The sequence below is a fragment of the Eubalaena glacialis genome, chromosome 17 (assembly GCF_028564815.1).
Source record: "Eubalaena glacialis isolate mEubGla1 chromosome 17, mEubGla1.1.hap2.+ XY, whole genome shotgun sequence".
NCBI classification, from domain to species: domain Eukaryota; kingdom Metazoa; phylum Chordata; class Mammalia; order Artiodactyla; family Balaenidae; genus Eubalaena; species Eubalaena glacialis.
In genome coordinates, this window is record NC_083732.1 from 73173403 (window position 1) to 73192430 (window position 19028).

Below are 19028 nucleotides of genomic sequence, written 5' to 3' on the forward strand. Positions count from 1 at the left end.
TTCCTGTTTTAAATCACTTTTTATATGATGAAGAAACAAGAAAAACAGAGACTGCCTACTGGACCACGCGCTTTGTCAGAGCGAGTATTGTAGCTTTCCGAGGTAGACTATTGTGTGGTATCTTCAGAAGACAAGGCCCTATACCCATGCGGGTTTAAGATGAGTGGTGCTTCCTTTGCCTTTTCAAAACAAACCCCAGATCAAAACCCAAAGCCCAGGGATTCCTCATATGTAGTTTTTCTTCTTTTTTCTTTTTTTCAACACATTTTCACATTGTAAACAAAGAGCATTCTATCTTGTATTTGAGTTTTGCCCCTTTCGCCCACATCTCTAGGGAACTATAACGGAGTCTCAGTGAACGTCAAGAGAATTCCATTTTCACCGATGAAATAGAATTCCTGCCTTATAGTCTTGCTGGCAAATCATTAGGAAAAATAGTTTATTTACAGTATTTCTGCTTTTCCATACCAATTCTAATGAGAAGTCCATATGCTTAAATGCCCAGCCAGCAACTGCATCTCTCCCCTCCAACGTCCTCTCAATGGCTTATCTCAGAAGTTTTGAGCCAGTGTCTAAAATGTACACTATTTACAAATGAAGCATCCAAACTCTGTATTTCCAACCATCCAATCAGCAGGGGAACCCTTCTGAAGTGTTGTCATGTGCTGGGATTCAGAACTTGAACAAGTTGATAAAGTCCTGGGGTGAAAGTGAAACGGAGCAGCTCTCTGGGTTATTGGCTGTGCACGGGTGATCGGTGCCCTAGAAAGGAACATCATGGTTAGGTGGGCATTCTCGGCAGCATCTCATTGGCTTGTAGCACCCTAAGTAAGGCATTGCCCAACCTCAAAACAACATTCCTCTGTCAAGAATGCCCTGTGTTATGGAAAAACTAAAGAGCTGTGTGTGTGTGTGTGTGTGTGTGTGTGCGTGCGTGTGCGCACGCGCACCTGTGCACAGAGCGATGGGGGAGTTTGGGGGGGGGTTGCAGAAAAAAATAAACACAGCGGGGTGAAGGAAATGAAGGTCTTTGAAAGTTTCTTTCCCCAGGGGCTGAATCAGTTTTACCTTCACCTTCAGCTGGGGGCTACAACAGTGAAGAGCAGGAAAGCATTTGGCGACACAGTGCTGGTGCCATTGGCTCTTAGGGGCTGGGCTGGGGATGTGTGGCAACGACCTCCAAGACATATACCTTCCAGGAAAGAATATGGCAGTGTCTGCAAAGCTGAAGGGTGTCTCCATACTGCTCTTTCCGTGGGTAACAGCGCACAAGTTTAAAATACATCTTCTTCCAATCCAGCTGTCCTTTATCTGACAAAATTAATCGCTTGCGGATCTAAATATCAAACAAATAAAAGTAGTTCTGAAAAGTTCTGCTCCTGCCCCCTTTCCACGTTTTTCGTCTATACCCTGGCAACAGCTAGGGAAAAAGTAGCAAAGATATAAAGAAGTAGCTTCTGAGCTCTACCTAGTGAAGGAAACAATAGCTTTTAACCAGTCTTTAAAAGAAACAGGTGGCTGATGACGCCTGACTGGTGACCTGTACTAAATTGCATTTGGATGGTCTTGAAAGTTTAGGTGATCTCAATAAACCACTTCAATCTTTTCTTTGCTGTAGACTTGAGTGATTATTTCCAGGGAGATGCAGTGACTGCTTGGCACAATGGCTCTATTTTATATCGAAATATTAGTGGTTTCGTGAACAGAACTTGTTGAGCTCACACTTCTGTATAAAGAAGTTGGAAAAAAAATCTGAGGCAGTGTGCGGAGGGGAAAGAGGCCTAGAGCTGGTGTCAGAAGGCCCAAATTCAAATCCAAGGCCAGTTTCCCCACCTAGAGAGCACTCTACTAATTTGGATATGTCACTTAGTCACTTGTGGCCTTAGTCCCTCCATCCGTTTGAAGTGGGCATAATGATATCTACCCTTCCCTGGGTCATTAACACAAAATGAAATAACATCAGTAAAAGTTCTTTAGCTGTAAAATCTCATAAAAGTGTAAGTTATTGTGTTAGAGAAAAGAAGGACTGGTGTCAATTTATGAATTTTTTTTGGAGCAAACTGTAACATGGGACTAGGTTAAGAATATAAGGTGGTTTTTTTTTCCTATTGAAACACATAAACAAAATCTCACAGATATTATTTCGAAACTCCTTGAACTGTTTTCTAGTCAAACCAGGGAGCCCTGGAGAGTGGGTTTGAGAAGGATGCCAAGGCAGCTTGAGGGTGGCGGGCAGAGAGGAAGAGAAGGAAGAACGGCCACTGGGCTGCACCGACCTGCCGCTCGGAGAAGTGGTACTGGCAGAGCTTCTTCCATAAGAGCCGGTCCTCGCTGAGCACGTGCAGGTCGGGGGCCGCCTGGCCCAGGCTGACCAGGTCTCGCCCGTCACTCAGCCTTTGCATGATGTTCAGTTGTAAGCACAAAGGCAGGTCAGTGAAGGTGAGGCCTTTGAAGGGAGGCTGTGGGGAGAAGGGTTATGTTAAGTTGCAGGGCAGAGAGTAGCTATGCACCAGGTGACACCCAGGATGCAGCTGTCCCCTCATCCTCCAGCCTCAAGGTGGTTTATTGATCAGAGATCAAAGCAGCAATTCTCTCTACTCTAAGTACAGACACAGGACCCATGACTGAGACCCGCAAACAGCCTGGAGCGGCTCCAGCAGATGGTGCCAGAGGGATTTTCCTAAGTTGCACAAGGCTTCACGCTTTAAAAAAAATGGAAATGTAGTTGACATACAATATTATATTAGTTTCAGGTGTACTGCATAGTGATTTGACATTTGCGTGCATTATGAAATGATCACCATGATAAGTCTAGTAACCACGTGTCCCCATATAAAGTGATTACAGTTTTACTGACCATATTCTTTATATTGTATATTACAGCCCCAATGGTTCATTTATTTTATACCTGGAGGTTTGTACCTCTGAATCCCCTTCATCTATTTACACTTTTGCTCTGAAAGATTCCCCTAATAGCACACGTTGGATTCCTGTGCTTCACTCAATTACAATATTCGCTACCTTCCCAAAGGACTCACTACCCTGGACAGAGCACCTCCAGCCTCGGGTCTCACTGCCCGCCTCCTTGTGACCACTGATCTCCCCAAGTAGGTTTTCTCACCGGCCGCCAAACACGCTGCCCACAAGGCCCTCACTCTGCCCGGGCCTCTGCTTGTCCATATGTGACTCTTCTTCACATCCAGTTCAAACTCACTTCCTCTGAAAGGCCTTTTCTGCTTTGGTGACTCCCTCAAGCCTTAGCCACTACATCTTCCTATAATTCCTAGGATCTCTTTCAGGTGCCTTTTGCAACAACTTCCTTATTGTCATGTCACGTAACCCATCTGCAGAAGGAAGCTTGAATGGAACACTCCTGCTAGGATCTAAGCTCCACGGAGGCAGAAATTTTTGTGTTTTTTCGTTGCTATGTCTAGAAGAGTCTAGAAGTGTGCTAGCATATAGTAGGCACTCAATAAATATTTGTGGAATGATGAAAGTCAAATAATTCAATAGGTACAAACAGCAACAACAGAAAGACTGTACACTGGTGTGTGTGTGTGTGTGTGTACACACGTGTATGCACGCTTTGGGAATGGCTGGTCAAGAACCTTTCAGCCTAAGATCCATCATCCATTGAGGCATCTCTATTCAAACCTAGGGCTGCACGGAACATTTTGATAACTATTGGTCTGTGGAGAACACACTGGCAGTTAATCATGAGCTTCTGCAGAAGTTGCTTCTACGTATCCTTGAATTTATATTTAAGCCCTTTAATGTTTAAATTCTGATGAGCTCATGTTATTCCACCCAGACCCAGATCCTCGAAGGCAAGGTCTAAGCTTGTATCCCTTGCAGACTAGCCCAGCACAAAACCCCTCTCCTGAGTACCTATTATGCCTGGCACCGGAGCTGCTGCAATGGGCGAGAGACCCAGAAATATAAGCAAGTCATTAGAGGACAAAGGTTAAATGCCATCAAGGATGTAAGCGCCAAGTGCTATGGGAACAATCTGTACAGAAGGTCCTCCGTAGTATTTGTTGCTATTTCTTGAACAGCAACTGGCTGCTGCCATCTGGATAAGAAGTCAGCACAAATCGCTCGAGACCATGGTTCTTTGTCCTTCCCATGCTAGTCCTGGGTGAGCTCTTGAATTTGAACTACTGACATTTTTAGCTCAGTGTTCTATCACCTCTGGAGGTCACACAAAAAAACAAAAAAAACAAAACAGGATGAAGAAACCCTTCCTTAGCTGAGGGGAAAATATCTTGGGAATGAGTACTGAGTTCCCTCCTTGAAATTTTAGGGAACTAAACTCTGTACGAGGCACATCAAGGCTGGAACACACGGGATTCCAGGGGGACACACAGCCTCAGCAATTCCCTCCCGCGTCTCCGCAGAGCAGGACAGGCGTGCAGAGGGAAGGTGGGCAGTGGCAGGGCGGCTTGGGAAGTTGGACGATGGAGAATGGGAGGTGGCATGGGAGGGACACGGGATGGGCAAGCAGCAGATCTGGATCCCAAGTGCCCTTGGGAAATCTGGGTCTCAGTTTCCCTGTGTCCAAAATGAATTGGCTTAGTAGAAGTCTCTGAAGATCCCTTCCAGCTCCAACAATCTCAGACTTGGAGTAGCTTCAGCCTCCTAACTCGTCAGAAGTGTCTATGACTTGACAATTTATATTGTTCAGGCTGCTGGGCTGAACTTTCAATTGTTTGCAAAATTCAGGACTTTGCCGGACTGCAGAAGGTCCTAGACCTATTTGTCATTTATCATCTGCTGCTGATCGTATGAGCCAATAAAACTGCCATGAGATTTTCTTCTTGTTTCCAGCACTTCAAAGCATCTACTTTTTTGGTTAAAACTCCCAGGACAATTATTACATGAACTCCTATTAAAGTCCACTTGGCAGAATTCACTCTCAAATTTTCAAACCTGAACTTTTCCAAAATCCTTGCCCAGACCCCATGCTGAGTCCTTACTCCTGATAAATGATTAACTGCTTGCATGCCTTCTTCTATTTGAATATAAACATATAAAAGAAAAAGAAGTTACTCTTGCTCCCCCTATCAAGTGTTTTGCTGAAAATCTTTTTATATTCATCCTGCCCACCCCCCATGCTTCCAAACTCTCTCTGCCTTGCTCACAGGACACTATGATTCTATTTGATTTTTTTCCCCTGCAAGCCAGTTCTCTTAGTTTTTTTCCCCCTTCATTCTTTATTATATAAATTATTTTTGCCAATAAAAATTGGCTCCATAGAATTAGATAGGAAATTTTGAAGGAAAACAAGATTATCTGCTGGGAAAATACTGATAGAACTTTGGCAAATAGAAAGCAATTACTGTAAATGTCACCTTAACATTTTCACGTTAATAACATACTTCTCTTTGGTCCAAACTGTTAAAAAGTAAGTTTTAAAATACAGTCCAGACTGAAGTAATTAAGTTCCTTCTCTCTCTCTCAATCTTTCCTTCCAGCACTGCTCTCAAAATAATGTAGCTCAGAGCCAAGGAGGGTTGGGAAGGAGGGCATGAGGGAGTAGAGTGTCATGGGTAAAAGTATAGCCTCTGCAGACAGGCCTGGGTTCAACCCACATCTTATTGGTGGGGAGGGCCCGGCCAGATTGTTCTTAACCACTCAGTGTGATTTTTCTCATGAGACAATGCCTGGAAGTACTGAGCACAGTGGCCAGTAAATATTAGCTATTATGATGACTCCTACTTACAATTAGTCACTAGATGAGTTAATGAATACATTAGAGGACTTAGAAGAGTGTCTGCCACAGAGTGAGCCCTTCATAATAATAACAGCTGACGCATTTACAATACTTACTATGTGTCAGGCACTGTTCTAAGTGCTTTCTATATATTACCTGATTAAATCTCACACCAGGGCATTGAGATAGGCATGACTGCCCCCATTTTCCAAATGAGGAAATTGAGGCACAGAGAATTTGAATCACTAGTCCCAGATCCTGCAGTTGGTAAATCTTCATGCTCATCTGTAAATACAGGGCAATATTTTCCAACTGTATTCCTCTGAACATTGAACAAGTTTTAAGGTAGGTGGTGGGAGGAGCGTCCCCTTCAATCATTTATTTATTCAACTAAAACTTACTGACTGCCATCTGCTCTGGTCCAGGGACAAGGAATAGAGCAGGGAACAAGACGGTGATGTCCTTTGTGGAGTTTATGAGCCAGTGGGGGAGACAGGAAAGTGAATATACATATGAGATGATTTCAGATCATAATAGCGGCTCTGAAGAAGGTAAGGTGATAGTGGCTTCAGGAGATTGGATGGTCAGGGAGGGAGGTGGCTTAAAAACCCCGAGGCAGGCCCAAGCTTAGAGTGTGCAGAGAATAGCTTGGCCTGGCTGGGGTGCCGTGAGCAGAGGGGAGGGTGAGATGAACTTCAGCGTTTGATCTGTCCTGCATAGGATTTCATTGGATTTAAAAGGTTTGCAAAAGGCTGGGTCATTGAATAAATAGTTGGAAGAAAGCTAGATTGAAAAAAAGTTTGGAAACCACTGATGTTAAAAGCTTTGCCCTTTTAGGAATAAGAAGCCCAGGGTTCTGGCCTCAGCTCTGGCCCCGATTGCTGTGTCACTTGGGGAGAGTCACTGGGCTTCTCTGATCCCCCTTTACCCTCACTCCATGAAGAGTTATAGCAACTACAATGGGTACCTCCCAAGACAGTTTGTAGATCAGTAGAGGGGGGCTTTGGGGAAGTAAGCCCATGAAAGTGCAAGGTATGTGGGCAGATGTGGCCAAGGGGGGCCTCCTGTGAGATGGACAGAGAGAACAGAGGCAAGTTCTGGGCAAGTGTGACCATCTAAATGGGTGTTCGAAGTTGCTGGAGGGAAGATGCCCTTGGGACTAATGGGACTTGCTCATTTATATCGCTGGTTGGGTATCACTGGGGGGGGGGGGGTGTGTGTGTGTGTACTGTAGCCTAAGTGATTCTAAGGAAGTCACAGAACTCTGAGACTTCTAATTATTCCCTGTTTCAGAGTTAAGAAAAAAAACAACTAAGGCACAGAGAGGTTATTAACAGTAAAGTCAAGGACACTGCATTTTGCAAACTTCATATAGTGAAATATTTAAAAGAGGTCAAAGAAGTTTTTTCATGTTTCTTTCTCGAGAGACGGGGCAGACCCAAACTTTATCAGCCTGGGTCCCGGAACCACTTAAAACAGCCATGGTCAGTGATTAGATAAGTCAGCCAAGTGCTACGTGAGCTGCCTAAGTGTGTCTGTCCACTGGGGAGCCTTGAGAGATGACACCAGCGTCTTTCTCACATTTTTTGTGTGCCTTAGTCCTCCTGATCACTCTTAAGAGGCCAAGAGCTGGGGGCCAACTTATGTTTTAAAAGCCAAAAGAAACTACTGGTAGTAGTTTACCTGGTAATGTGGGGTTTTTTTGGTTTGTTTGTTTGCTTTGAGTGAGAATTGCTCATGTCTTTTCCTACCTGTATGTTTACAGCCTTTACTCAAAGCCTTCCTTTATCATAACTATTAATAACTGGAACTAGAGTTTTAAAAGGCTGGTGCCAGTTCTCCAAGCCACTGCCATCACAGCTCTGTTGTATACAAGGCAGCATCCTAAAGCTATAAACAAACTCGTACTTTAAGAGGAAATGGGCAGAGATCTCCAGATCCCACTAAAGATTTCAGTGAAATAGCCTACATCGGCCCCAAGGTCAAGTTTCTAGTTTTCCCACCACGTTTCCATTGGCTGTCATTGTTCATATACTCTGATCCTGCTCTGCCAAGTTCTTCTTCCCACCCTCCCTGTATCGGAAAGTCCCCCAGCCCACCCTCAGCACCCAACGGAAAGCATCCAATCAGAACTGTCCAGACTCTTCCATCACCAGAGAGGATTTAAAGTCCTGGCGAGGCTGCCCAGCATCCCAGCAGAGGAACCAACTGCAGCCGTTCCTGCTAGGAGGAGTCTGGGGTGCTCCAGCTTACCCTGGTGATTTGGATGTTGTTCAGCTGCTGCTGCCAGTGTAGAATTGTCTCCATTCGATACACCCACATGTTAATGTTCCCGACCAGCACAGACTTGCCGACTCTTTGGACCAGTGTACATAAGGACGTGTAGAGGGTCTGGAGTAGTTCCCTTATTAGTCTAATGTTTTGTTGGTCTTCCAGGACTTGAGTGGGGAAGAAAAAAAGCAGTAATGTTTATGAGACTAGAACACTCCATAGTTTACAAGTGGTTCTTTCTTCTTCTCTACTCTGCTCGTGTTACCTGGGTACACCCACTGGGGATATGGTTTTCTTTCTCACTGGTGTTTATTCTACACTTGGCCAAGCTTCTGCACTCGAGGTTATTGGGTAGAGTTTCCATTATCTAGGTCCCTCTTTGTTCTCTTCTCCCCGTTTTCTACAAAGACTCTTTCTCTTTTCATTGTCCTACCAGCACCAATAGCTCACCTGATCTGAAAGCAGCTTCTTTTGTCCAGCAGTGATGTCTCTTTTAGATGATCAGTGGCAGAAGCACAGGTCTGGGGGTCAGGAGCTTGGATTCTCATCCAGTCTGGCTGACTCTTTGTGTGATTATGGATAAATCACTCTTTCTCCCGTGTACACAATGAGTCAGTTGAGCCAGAGACGTAAAGTTCTTTCTAGCTCAGAGAGTCTATGGATCTATTCTGCCTTGTACACAGCTCAATTTTCTAGGAATTTGGAATCTAGAGGTTCGGTAGCCAAGGTTGGGACACGTGCCTACGCCAAGAAGCTTGAGAGGCTTAGAGCAGGACAAATGGATGATCCCAACACAAGGACAGGAGGGTGATGGTCTCACCCTTTGTCATGAGCATGAATGGCCCTCCTTTCTAAACTGGAATCCAGCACCCCTGAAATGCATCTGGAGTCATTCATTTCCATCCGCTCACATTCCCTTAAATCCAGTGACATGTCCACTGCATTGGAAAATCCATCTGCCCGGCCCCAGGTCTATAAAAAGGGGCGAGAGAGTGAGAGAGAGAGAGCTCACCTTTCAGTACCACTTTTTCCAAAATGTTCATGAAGTTCTTTTGGGCAATGCCACTCAGGGATGTGAGCTGTGACTTTGCTATCAGTTCCAACAGCTGTGGATAAAAATAGAAGTTACCAGGCTTAGACTACAGAGATATTTTTCTCCTCTAATCTTCACTTTTGAGTCACATGACACGTAGATACAGACTGACGGGGAGAGATAAATGGCAGGCAGGGCCACAATGCAATAAAAAGCAGATGCTCTGAGTAAAAGACAAATGGGGGTAATTCAAAACCTAGGCATCAGGCTGAATATTTAATTGCTTTTTTTCTTTTAAATATAAAGAGGTTGGCTTCAGCCAGGGCTAATTCATTCTACTTGTCCTACTTCAGCAAGTGAAGCTGAGGTTCTCCAAAGGGAACAAAACCTCCTATGACCTGTGATGTTGGAGTTGTACATGATCACTCCCAGCGGGAATTCTTTTACCCCTACTTGAACTTCTCCCCACTGGCTGGGACTGCTCTCAAGGCACCTAAAAGCTCAAGTTCAGCAACGATGGGCACTTTTCAAGGAAGTGGCAATTCTTATCCAGATATCTCCTGCTTATGTAGCATTCAATAAAAATGTCTGTTAATTAGAATCTTTCACTGCACTTAACTTTCTGTAGAAAGAAGCCAATAACAGGAAGAAAGAGACATTCAGGGATGTACAGTGTATACTCACATTTCTACTTAGAGGCTAGGAACCTTGTAGCTCTTAGACTTATGTGCAAGTTTTGCTTTGGCCACTTATCAGCTCTGTGACTCTGGGTAAATTCCTGAATGTCTTGGTGCCCCAGTTTCTTCATCTCTACTTGTAATACTTAAGAGTCTCCAAGATTGGTGAGAGTGTTAAATGAGGGAATGCACATAAAACTCTTAGCACAGTGCCTGGCATAAATTAGGTAGAAAGTAAAGGTTGGTTGGTTTACTGAAGGAGTATGTCCCATTCCCCACCACCCATGTTATCACCAAACAAAAAGAAATAAAGATAATAATTTAAGTTGGTGCACCCTTAGCATAATCTTTCTTCCCTTCAAAAGCAAAATTCTTTTTAGATGTGGCAAGATTTAAAAAAAAAAAATCAAAGATTCTATTATTGAAAAAATGAAACTTTAGACTGGAATGGGGTCTTAGAGATCATGTGGTTCAACCCAGTTAACAGATGAGCAAAGTGAGGCTCAAGAAACTAAACTTTACCAACTATGCCACAAGGAGTGACAGGGCTCAGCGGGATCCTTCTTAACACATTTCATGCTTTCACAGAGTTATCAAACAAAAGAGGTTGATATAAAGTGAAAATAATTAATTGCACCAGAACCCACCAGGCTAAGTAAAACTCACTAGCCTTAGAGCCAGTAAACTAGATTTAGAGACCCAGGACCTCCCTTTATGTTAAAGCTTGTATCTCTGCTCCTAGGAAACCTTCCAAGGGAGTTTCATCTCCTGGCCAGGCCCCAGCCCAACTTCACTTCAGGTCAGTAAACACCAAGTATGACACTGTGCTGGGTGCTGGAATCAAGGCTGAGGGAACTAGCAAAGTGACATTTTAAAAATTGGGCTGCAGAGAAGAACTGAAACTTTTGGACCAAAGCCCCAGGCAGTTCAAAGAACCTCTGCTTCCAAGGCATTTGTTTAAAAATTTTGTCCCCATGGAGCCCCTTAGGAGCCTGTCAAACCACGGACAGACTTTTAATTTCCTGAACATAATTTTACTCTAAGTTAAAAAAAAAAAAGACCCCAAATCTTTTCCTGCCTGGCTTATGTATCTCTCTCACACACAGGGAGAGATGCTGTCATCAGGCTGGGGGAAGGTGGCAAAGAAAGACTGAGGCTGGTTTTTAAGATTAGTACTGGTGATCCAAGGCTGGACGTCAGGAACTGACCAAATGCCCACAAAGAGAGGCAAGAAGTCAAAACATCAGCAGAGGCCACGTCCACAGGCGGTGACCAGACGCGTTGTCCTCTGCCTTTCCAGTTCAGCTCTGTCACCAACCAGCGCGTGACAGTCAAGAGAGGAGTGAAAAATGGCACAAAGGGACTGGCCAAACCGTTCATTTATCTTCTTGACCAACAACAAGATTCAGAAGGCCAAGCCCAGGGTCTATTAATACCCTGAGCCTCACATGACCAGCACAAAGCAAGATGAAAGAAAACAAAAGTCTTGAGTCGGCTCTGGGAAGGGTAGTGACTCATCATGGGGTGGGAGGAGGGCGGGCAGAGCTGTGCCTGAAATCCATCCAAAACCCCCATTTCATGTGACTACCATCTCACGAGGGCATCAGTTTCAATCTTGTCTAAAAATGCACCAATCACAAGGACACAAAAATTCTCAAGGCTGTGACTATGCATTTGAGGGGAAACAAAAAAGCCCTTTGGTCTGACTGAGATGATCTTTGACTAAGGAAGAGAAAGATACAGAAGCAAAACTCGATCAACTGTCAGGAGAATGACACGTCAGCCACCGTCTGTTTATTCCGGTGTCAAGAGAAAGTCCTTCTTTTCACTGTCCGGCAGCCTTGGGGTCAGGAGAGAGAACCCCAGAATAGGAGGAGACCCGGATGCTCTAGCTGGGTGACCTTTACAGTTGTCATTCACTTAGCAAGTATTTTCTGCATGCCCATTCTATCCTAGTGTTGTGATAGGTGATGCAGATAAAGACACACGATCCCTAGACTCACGGAGTTTACCATCTAGTCTGTGGTGTAAGTCATTTAACCTCCCAGAACCCCAGTTTCTTCATTTCTAAAGTGGAAATAAAAAAAGACTACCTACTTCACAGGGTTGTTATGAGAATTAAATGAGATCAGTATGTAAAAACCCACTGTAAATACCAAATACAAGGCATTATTATTATGAGGTATTATTTCTTCCCCTTCCAAACCCCAATCTTTTAGTGAAGTTTAAAGTGGATATCAAGGGTTATCTTTTCTGTAAAGCTTTTTCTGTAAAGGGCTAGATAGTAAATATTTTAACCTTTGGAGGTCATAAGGTCTCTGTTGCAACTAATTAACTCAGCAACTGTAGTAGAAAAGCAGCCTTGGACAGTATGTAAATGAATAAGTGTGGCTGTGTTCCAGTAAAACTCTATTTACAAAAACAGGCATGGGGGGCAGATTTGGCCCTTGGGCCATAACTTGTCAATCTCTGATAGAGTGTGTGTGTGTGTGTGTGTGTGTGTGTGTGTGTGTATGATAGGGTTCAAGAGTGAGGGCTCCAGAGCCAAACTGCCTGCCTCAGTTTCCCCATCTGTAAAACATACATAATAATAGTACCTACTTTAGAGTTGCTGTGAAGATTAAATGCATTCATAAAGCACTCAGAACAGTGCCTGATAGCAAGAATATACTCAATAAATTATTATCATTCATTTTTATCATAGTACAGAGACTATTACTAGGTAGAATTACTGCCAGGGAAGGCATAGTGAATAGTAGGGTAAAGTACAGCTGGTTTAGAGACCTTTAGAATCCCTGTATTTCAATTTTATGTATTGTCAACCAAATGCTTAAATGCTTTCAAATTTTCATATTCCTCTCTGTCATTTTTATTATGTTTCTGATATATTTAGTAGCTCCCTGTCTGTTGATAAAAGTTAATGTTGATACATTCTGTGGCTTACATAGTTGCATCTACCATGAAGTCTTATTTTGCTAGCAATAGTGGGTGTTTACTACATGCTACGCATTTTACATGTGTCATCTTGTTTAATCTTCAGAGGCAACCCACTGAAGTGGGTTCTCCACTAGTCAAAAGAGGATTTTGTGGCTCAGAGAAGTTAAGCCACTCACCTGAAGACATATAGCAGTCGCAAGTGGTGGAGCCAGGACTTGGACCAAGATATGTCTAACGGAGAACGTATGTTTTGATAGTTAAAGGACTTCGGTTTGTCAAGTCCAATCAAATTTGCATCTAGGTCCAAACTTTACTCTAAAAATAGTAGCAATACCATGTAGTGTTATGTTCTAGGAAAGAGTCTGGAAATCTTATATCAGTATTACACTGGGACCGGTAATCAGCTTTTCACATTAAGGGAGAAATAATACCCGGAAAGGGTTAATAACACATTTAGGATGAGGCAGTTGCTTTGGGTAAATCATTTAGGTCTACTTTCCACATCAGCATAACTCTACAGACCCAGAACCAGTATTGTGTGGAACTAGTGGTAAAGAAGACAGAATTTATTAATTTTACTTCTGTGTCAAGAGAGCTGTGTGCCTAGGGGGAGTAGGGCTGTATCTGGCAATTTATTTACCAAAATTACTTAGCCAGTTGGATTCTTTGCCTCTAGCCACACGAGAAAAAGCAGAGGAAAACGGATTGTTTGAAAATGGCTGTTTGTTTTCTGCTGGGCAAATTTTAGCCCAGGTGCCAGTAATTTGTGGCTGTGTTTAAGGAGAGGCGGGGTGGGGGACTGGGCTAGGGGTTGGAGAAGAGGGTTCTCAGCTCCTCCTGAATTCCAGGCTATCATTACCGTGGGGGCCGCCTGGGGATCCAGCATGACCCGATCCGCAGTGACTAGCTGTGCAGTAACAGGACCGGTTCTGGGCCACGGGAGGAAGGGCTGGTGGTTGCCGCATGCTGAAACCACATCCTGCCCTTCAGCTTTGGCTCGTGCTAGTCTTAGACATACTGAGTAGAGGAAAAGTCTCGTTGCAAGCAATATCCTATAGTCAGTCTCGGAGGGATGTCAACCTCAGCTTGAAGTGGTGCGTGGAAGATGAATGGGGAGAGGAGACTGCCCTCTTGTCTCACTTTGCCCGCAGAAAATGCGCGTTTCCTGTCATCTCTTCCCTTCGTCATAGCATTCAGACTTTTAAAAATAAATTAGCTCACGTCACTTCTCTGCTTGAAACCCTCAAATGGCTTCCCTTTGCCCTTAGAAAAAAAATCCGGACTCCTTACCATAACTGGCAAGGTCCTCCCTGACCTGGTCTTCGCCCCTCGTCCAGCTTCATTTTGCCCAGTGCTTCCCTAGCTTGCTCTGCTCTGTCCACACAGCCCGCCTTTGGTTCCCGGAGCAGGCTCAGCTCATTTCCACCTCCCAGCCTTTGTCCTGCCACGTCTTCACATGCCAGCTCCATCCCACCCCTCAGGTCTCAGTTCAAATGTCACCTGTTCAGAGAGCCCTTTGCGGACCATCCTAGATCTTACTATGGTTTCAGTGTTCTTCACTGTTTCATTTATACATGTCTGAAATGATCTTGTTTACTTGCTTGCTGACTGTCTAATTGTGATGGAAACCTCAAGACAGAAGGGGTTATCTTGTTTACCACTCTACCCCAACCTGGCACACGGCAGGCACTTAACAAATACATATATTTATATCTATATGTATATGTAGATATATATATACACACACACACACACACACACACATTTAAAGAGATTTAAAGGGACACTAAGCAACTGGGGCTTCAGAAGCATCAACAAAAACAGCAGCTACTCTCCCTGTTAGTTCAAGGTTGCCCATGCAGCTGTTGCCCAAGCATACTCTATCTTGCATAGAATATTGTTAAGAATGTAACTTATCCCTGATTCTTCTATCTCCTATGACAGTGAGCTCTGCAGTTTAAGGTATATGTCTGATTAGAAAACAAGCCATTGGATTATCAAAGGTAGGAAAAAACTTCAAGAAGCCCCTGCCATTTCTCACATGCTCGATACGCCAGCTGGGTGCCCATAGGAAAATTATGTCTTTTGCAATAAACCTTTGGTTACATCAGGCAGTGCCTCTGCCTGCACTGAGTGCCACGTACTTCCAAGACCCTTATTTACTCAATGGATAACACAGATTAAAACCTGGAAAGTTTTGTCCTGACTTTGAGCCTGAACACTGACAGGTTGAAAGAGGGAACATTTCTGCTACATTAATAATCTCCAGGCATGTCAAGATTGGGTAAATATTATTTGCAAGTGAAACATCCCTCTAACTGAGGGCCAAGTTTACACAAATTAATTGTATTCTTAGCCGAGAACAACTTGCCTCTCTGTCTTCCATCCATTCCAGAAAATTCTGAACTTAGAATGATGCCGTATTCCCTGTCGCATTGATCTGAGCAGCTCTGTCTGCCTCAGTGAGGCTGGTTAAATTGGGCTCCCTGTCTGCTCTAGCCTCCTTACCCCCACCCTACACTTCTACAAGGTTGGATGTCACATTGCCCTTGGCCCCTGGCCCACCATCACTCCCCTCCACTTCTGTTCTTTCCAGCTGCAGGTTTCTGCTCACGCCATTTGTCCCTGCAAAGCCTTCTACCTGCCTCTCCACCTGGCCAAATCCTGGCCATCCTTCAAGGAAGGAGAATCTCAGGTTCTACCTCTTCCAAGAAGCTGCCTCCAGTGCTGCTTCTTCCGTTCTCCTAGACAGGACCAAACCCAGTTTGCTACTGCAGTACCTTGTACCTTGTCTCCCAGAGTAGCCCAGAAACTCCTGGCCAGCAGAGGCCAGGTCTTAGTTGATTCTCAAGTGACTGTGGCAACACTAGGTATATGGTATGGACTTAATATAGAAAACACCTGCTTAGGGATTTGAAAACATTCACCTGAAGCAATATTGATGTATGGGGACCTAGCAGAGGACGTTGTCACCTCCTTGCCTTTGGAAAGCCCTTCCTTTAGAAGACTCGAGGGGCCTTCGGATCCTAGCTCACAGATACTTAAACCTCTGTCTCACCCTCAACCAGAGCAACTTAGAGCAATGTCACATGCTCTCAGGAACATCCCTCCTTGGATGGGAAAAAAGTCTGCTGAACTGGCAATTAAAACGCAGCTCACCTATCCAATTTAGCATATCCCCTGTATGATAAGCACCTAACTTAGCCTAGAAACAAGGTAGAGTTTTAGTATAAAACATATTTCTGGGCTCATGGTGGGATATATTTAAATTCTGAATCCTCAAGAAAAAAATTTATACAAAATGGGCACATTTTTGATCTTCTGGTCTCTGAAGTCAGATGGGAAAGAAAATCAGGTAGAAAAGTGGTAAAATAATCAATCTCTATATTTTATTTCATCTTTAATTTCTATTTTCATATATTTTCTAATTCCTGTAATTAGGACCCTAAAGATGACAATAGTTACAGCAACAACTGATGCTCACCATATACCAGGCACTGTCTAAAAGCATTTCATGTGTTTCAACTCAGTTTAATTCTATAGCAACACGATGGGGTAGGTACCATTATCAGCACCTTTTAATAGGTATATGATTTACAAATGAATTTATGAATATACATAAATTGAGAATACATGCTTAAATTATTAATGTACTGTCAGGTGTCCATGGTTGAAAATACCACTATTCTGGTCTCTCAGCCTTCCTCCATTTTTTTGGGTACCCCCTACTTCTGCAAGCACTCCCCCAATCCTGTGGTCTTACCCTCAAGGTCTGTGAGTGTCCCCCACTTCTGTGGGCACCCAGAAATTGCAGGATCTGCTGCTTGCCTAAAGGCTAAGTGTGACTGAGAAGGCTCGGAATTCCAAGAGCTGCAGCATTTCTTCGGTAAAATCACTAGCAGCCTAATCAGCGTTCATTTCAGGGACCTGCTCAGGGCCCTCACTGTTAATACCCCACGGTGAATTCTCACAATTCCCAACCATTTCTGCCAATCACTTTCAAATGGGCTTGCGCCCTGTTCTTTTGATTTTGTTGCCATTGGAATGGCTGGCCGCCTTCCCTCCACCCCAGCTTCTTAGTCTCAATGGAAAAAGATACCCACCAGTTTTAAGACCCAGGTGGCAGGGGCCGCATTCCATCAGAGGAAAGCTGTGCAGCACCAAATTAATCCAAGGTCACTGCGGCAGAGGGACCTGGTGAAGGGGCCAGGCTGCCCATACACATCACAACCCATCAGGGGCTTGGCAACAGCACGCCCTTAATTTAAGGCATTGGGTTTGAATTTGAGTCATCGTGCCATATTTCAGCCTTTCATTTGCCAAACCACCAGTCAACTTAAACTAAAACATGTTTTTGGAAAAGACTTTTAGGGGCGGTAGGAATTCAGTAACTTGCTGGAAACATTCAAATGGACTTAGGGTGGTAATGCAGAAAAAAATTAAAATGTGCACTGGTTTAGGTTGTGGATGTTCTTCTTTGCTGCAGAGGGACAGAGAGAGTGGGGTTGCAAACTTCTGTTTGTCCTTCCTGATCTGATGCACACAGGGGTCACTTCATTCAGGTCAGGAAACGGCTATTCAAGGTTCTTCCTGGTCTGAAGACAGCATCTACAGTTACCATGTACTTGGCCACATTCTTATCCCATAGAGAGAGCTGGGAGGACCAGATCAAAGAGCATTCTGGCATTAAAGCGTTAAAGCCGTCTCTTGCACTTGTGCCTCGGTGTGTCTTGTTTAAAAACTCATTATGCAAAATACAACATTTGGGCTCCCAAGTAGTTTCTGAGCTGGTTTACAAACTTGAAAACACACTGGGATCACCTGGTGGATAAATTTAAGTAGCAGTGCCTGGGCATCACCTTCAGCTAATGAACTCGGATGCTCTAGAGGTGGGCTTCCTTAGAGGAACAAGCTTCACAGGTGATTCTGCTGTGCAGATGTGATTCTAATGTGTTTACTGGAGACCCACTCTCTCCGCTGGCCTGTCTGTGCCCTGGGTGGGTTAGTCAGCACTTGCTTTCTTGTGGTTACGGTTCTAACCCCACCACTGGCCCAGCCCCTGGAATCCTCGCTGGCTCCCCAGGGGACTTTCCAAAATGTGCTGGTCTTGAGGCATGGTGTAAACCCACTTTTTAAAAATGGCCTTTCATAAGTTACTGCTTTTAAAGATTTAAGATCATCTTTAAAACCCAGTTAAAACTATGTTTAAGCCATTGGAGGTGTGTAGAGAAGCAGGTAGAGGTAATGAGTGTAGCCTGAAGCCAATTAAAAAAATGTACAAATGCTGTATAAAAACCTCTCCAATTTATATTCAGATTTTGATTCCAAAAGTTCCACAAAATTTTCATGCTGATAAAACAGCATAACATTGAGATAGGAGTGTTGGCTATCCCTTTTATTCCCTCTACATGTCTCTTTTATTAACACTGACAGCTAGCATGAACATGACGCCTTTTTAAAAAATGTACTTTGTCTTTAAAGAGGCTAAACAGATTTTAAGGCTTCAAAGTTGGTTCGGTTTCTTACTGGGACTGAGGAATCATTGTAGTATTAAAAAACCATTAAGCTGAAGTAGTAAGATGAGGATAACATACTGGCAAGCTACTTTGCAAAGTTGGTTTAAGGATAAGAAGAATATTTGAGAAGTGTCTTAAGTTCCTTAGAAGAAAACCCTCAAAACGTGGTGCCTATCATTAAAATGTTTTAAGCTCTTATAAAAATGACGTTTCTCAAATTACAGAGGACTCTTAACAGTGAAGGGGAAAGAAAGATTGTTCTTTCCAAAATGGAAATATCCCCCCTCTTTCTGAACCTAATAACTGAAAGCATTCAGTAGTTTCTTTAACTTAAAGGTTAGGAGAATGTGCTCAGAATGTATTTTACAATCAGATACTGTCAGACACAAGTCCTCTATGCTGAGTTTTAATCAAGGGCAAAGGGCATGATTCCCCAGGTAATTTTTCTTTTTTTAAGTAGAAAAACATTTTTTATCAACCAAACTGAAAAGACTTTTTAGGGAGAATAAACAACAATTTTGATAAGTAGGTAATAATAAGTATTAGTAGGTGACTTTGAATAACATATTCTGGTCTGCAGAGTATTTCCATATATGTTACTGAGTTTCACAGATACCCTGTGAAGTTAGGTTATTCTAAGTCCATCTTACACCCGGGAACGTGAGTGTTGGAGAGGCTGAAACAGCATGAAAGCCGTGGAGCTGGGATCTGACCTCAGGCCATTTTACTTTCAATCCTCTGCTTATATGGAACTCATTGTAGCAGCTAAAGAGTGTGGACTTTAGACTGCCCGGGTTTCAGATCTGGATTTCTTCCCTTCTGTAGCTTCGTGACCTTGGACAGGTCATTTTTACCTCACTGTACCTCTGTTTATGTATACA

At 43.6% G+C, this 19028-nt stretch overlaps 1 protein-coding gene across 1 annotated transcript in view; it reads right to left on the reverse strand.

Annotated features, from left to right (window-relative positions):
* Positions 1–19028, reverse strand: part of FBXO32 (F-box protein 32) — a 29061-nt gene continuing 10033 nt past the window's right edge. The window contains exons 5-9 of the mRNA XM_061172281.1: positions 8997–9090; positions 7967–8151; positions 2277–2459; positions 1193–1336; positions 1–762 (exon numbers count right to left, since the gene is read on the reverse strand). Of these exons, the coding sequence (XP_061028264.1) occupies positions 673–762; positions 1193–1336; positions 2277–2459; positions 7967–8151; positions 8997–9090 (696 nt within the window). The 3' untranslated portion in view covers positions 1–672. The remainder of the gene's footprint in view (positions 763–1192; positions 1337–2276; positions 2460–7966; positions 8152–8996; positions 9091–19028) is intronic.